General features: G+C 32.6%; 1 protein-coding gene across 1 annotated transcript; it reads right to left on the bottom strand.

Moving 5' to 3' along the window:
- Positions 1 to 523: 523 nt before the first annotated feature.
- LOC121100817 (olfactory receptor 14A16-like) lies at positions 524 to 1483 on the bottom strand. Its single transcript, XM_040622731.1, has one exon. It carries the CDS (start codon positions 1481 to 1483, stop codon positions 524 to 526), a length of 960 nt encoding a protein of 319 aa, XP_040478665.1.
- Between the last annotated feature and the right edge of the window lie 1712 nt (positions 1484 to 3195).

Here is a 3195-nt window from a genome sequence, read left to right as displayed (position 1 = left end):
ATATGTGTGTGTGTGTGTGTATATATATATATATATATATAGTTGTTTGTTGTTGTTTTTATAGCAAGTGGTATACTGTAGCAGAAACAAGGAAGTAATGCAATATTAAAGAGAATCAGAAGACTCAGGCTCAGCATCTGGGAAATATTTTTGGTAATGTGAGACATGCTTCCTCTCTGGATCATAAATCAGGACACTGGGGAATCCACATTCTTATTGAAGGAGGGAACTTTTAGGACTCACTAGCCAAGTAAACAGAATAAGGGTATATAGGCTGACTCAATAAACAGAAGTTAAAACAGCCTACCAGAAACCAAGTACAAACTAAAAATGTGCGCGTTTTCTCTAGCAATGCTCCAAAGCTGTCAGTCCCAAATGCAGCTTTATTAATATTAGTGTATTTAACTACATTTGGCCAAGTATTACCACTGTGTTTCCAGGTAACACCAGAGATAAGTATAGAGTCACAGCAAAGTAGATAGATTTATCTTATATTTACACAGATATTAAAACGAAAACACCTCTACTCTAGGAAAAAATTAAGGATATTCTCCTTTATCAAGAGTCTTCTGGTGATCAGCTTCCCCAGACTTGTCTTCATGGCCTTGTTTCTTAGGCTGTATATGATAGGATTAAGGGAAGGGGGCAACAAAATATAGAAAGAAGATAGAACAAGATCAGTGAATGATGCACACCCTAAAATAGGCTTCAGGTAAGCAATGAAAGCAGTTGAGAGAAAAAGTACAACAACTGCCAGATGTGGAAGGCAAGTGAAATAGGTTTTTGACTGCCTTTTTGTGGATGGTATCTTTCTGACGGTGGAGAAAATATAGACGTATGATACTGTGATGCAAATAAAGCAACAGAAATCCAGGACTGCATTCACAAGAATGAATACAATTTCTGCAGTTATATTATCTGAACAAGTGATAGCCAGCAACTGGGGAATATCACAGAAGAATTGTTGAATTTCATTGAATCCACAGTAAGATAAGGAAAACGTTCCTGCTGTATGTATAACAGATATCAAGCCACCACTGAGCCAGGACAGAGCCACCATCTGCACACATGTGCCCCTATTCATGATGGCTTCATAATGCAGGGGATGGCAAATGGCAGCATAGCGGTCAATGGACATCCCTGTGAGGAGGAATAACTCTGCCCCTGCTGAAAAGGGCACAAAAAAGACCTGGGCAACACAGCCAAAAAATGAGATAGAATTGCTGTATGTCAAGGAATTGACTACAATCTTTGGCACAACAGTTGAAATGAGACAAAGATCAAACAGGGACAGATTTCTTAAAAAGAAGTACATGGGTGTGTGGAGGCATGGGTCCAAGGATGTTATGGTAATAATGAGGCCATTCCCCACCAGAGCTAACAGGTAAATTACTGTAAAAAGCACAGATTGTAAGAACTGAAGACTCCATGGGCCAGAAAATCCCAAGATAAGAAATTCTGTCACCACTGAGACATTGTTCATTTTTGATGTAACATTCTGCATTAAAAAAAGAAAAGGTATGGTTAATATGGTTAAAGTGGTCAAGAATTCAAAATATAGTTATTTTTCTTCAGTAAAGCTGAAAAAAAGCTGTGCTAATACTTACCTCATTAATCAATGTATGTAGGAGAAAAAGTCAAAAGTACTTTTAAAAATGCATTTTCCTCATCAATTAATCCATATTTTTCATCGTTTTATTTCTCTTTTTAAGTGTCTAAGTGTTATAATGCTATGCAAGCATATTCACAAATTCACAACAAAAATACAACCTGTGTCTTATAGAGAAGAATCTCAATTTATAAGTGAAAGGAAGTGGAGGGATAAGTATGAAGTATCCAATGATCCCATGTTACCTCCTCTATCCATTTGCTTTGCAATTTTTATCTTTCAATGAATTGATTATTTGACTCATAATCAATTATTCCCATATTTATCTTAAAAGTAAACTTCATGAAACAATAGGCATTCCTCCTTTTACTTTAAATTTAATTTATCACTATATTGCTTTAATCTTTTCTTTTATCTTCTGATATTTTAGATTATTGTTTATAATTGATTCTATGTAATATCACAGAATTTCTTATTTTAGCCTTCTGGATTGCTATATATTCTTCCTTGTTACACTCATACTCTTTTTAGTTATGTAGTTTTCAAAATTTAAGGCCATTTTATGCATTTTTGAAATCCACATGCCTAGATGGATTGGTAGAAAGATAGTAACAGATACATAAACATATATGTGTTTATCAGATTTTAGTTTAATACACTGCTACAAAATTACAAATAGAAAATAAGTCAAATTTCTATTTACGAATCTATATTTCCTTTCCCTGTATTTTAACTACTGCTATCCAGTTTCTAATTCTCTGATAGACATGATAATTACACATGGATTTTTCAAAATATTTGCCTAAATATGATCTTATGTTAAGGAAAAAATGCTGTATATTTTTCTACTTGATTTAAAACCTGCCAACACTTTTGCAGAAAAGACATTAAATAGGTGTAAGTTGGATATAAATATAGATAAACATATACATATATATGAATATCAATAACCATATTTATTAGTTTACATATCATCTATCATCCATTTATTTATTGTCCGTTTATCTAGTCTTACTTCAATGTGTTTCTTGTATTATAATTTTCTAGTGCTGTAGTTCAACCCTTCTGTCAGTATCTGTAACTTCTCTTTCTGTCTCAACAATTAACAATTATTACCTATTAAACTAACATTTCAATTAATGAAACAGTGCAAATGGATAAAGAAAGTGCAGTTGTTCCAAAATGTTAGGTGAACAGTTTCAGTGTAAATTTCTGAAATTGACAGACCTCTGCTCTTTTACAAGTCAGGACTAAGCAGTAGCAATCATTTGATGTAGGTGTTTGTCATGTTCTTCAGTTTACATGTTTTATAAAAATGCTATTTTGTTTTGTAATTGTGTTAAAATATTATTTCCTAGTTTGGCTTCGTGTTCTTACGCTTTCCATTTTTGTATTTCTCTCATTATTTATTGCAAAATAACCACTTGAAATCAATCATTCCAAAATTATATCCACTTAAGTTATTAAATGTAACAGAATGGAGAAGAAAGTTATAGCTGAATTATACCTAAAGTTATTCTGTAGGTTCAAATACATAGAATTAAAATAGTTTCCTTCTATACACTACATATATATATATATATACA

Source organism: Ursus maritimus, unplaced genomic scaffold (assembly GCF_017311325.1).
Source record: "Ursus maritimus isolate PB19 unplaced genomic scaffold, ASM1731132v1 scaffold_5, whole genome shotgun sequence".
In the NCBI taxonomy this organism is placed as follows: Eukaryota; Metazoa; Chordata; class Mammalia; order Carnivora; family Ursidae; genus Ursus; species Ursus maritimus.
The sequence above is the reverse complement of the archived record's forward strand: the minus strand, read 5'-3'. Positions and strand labels throughout refer to the sequence as shown.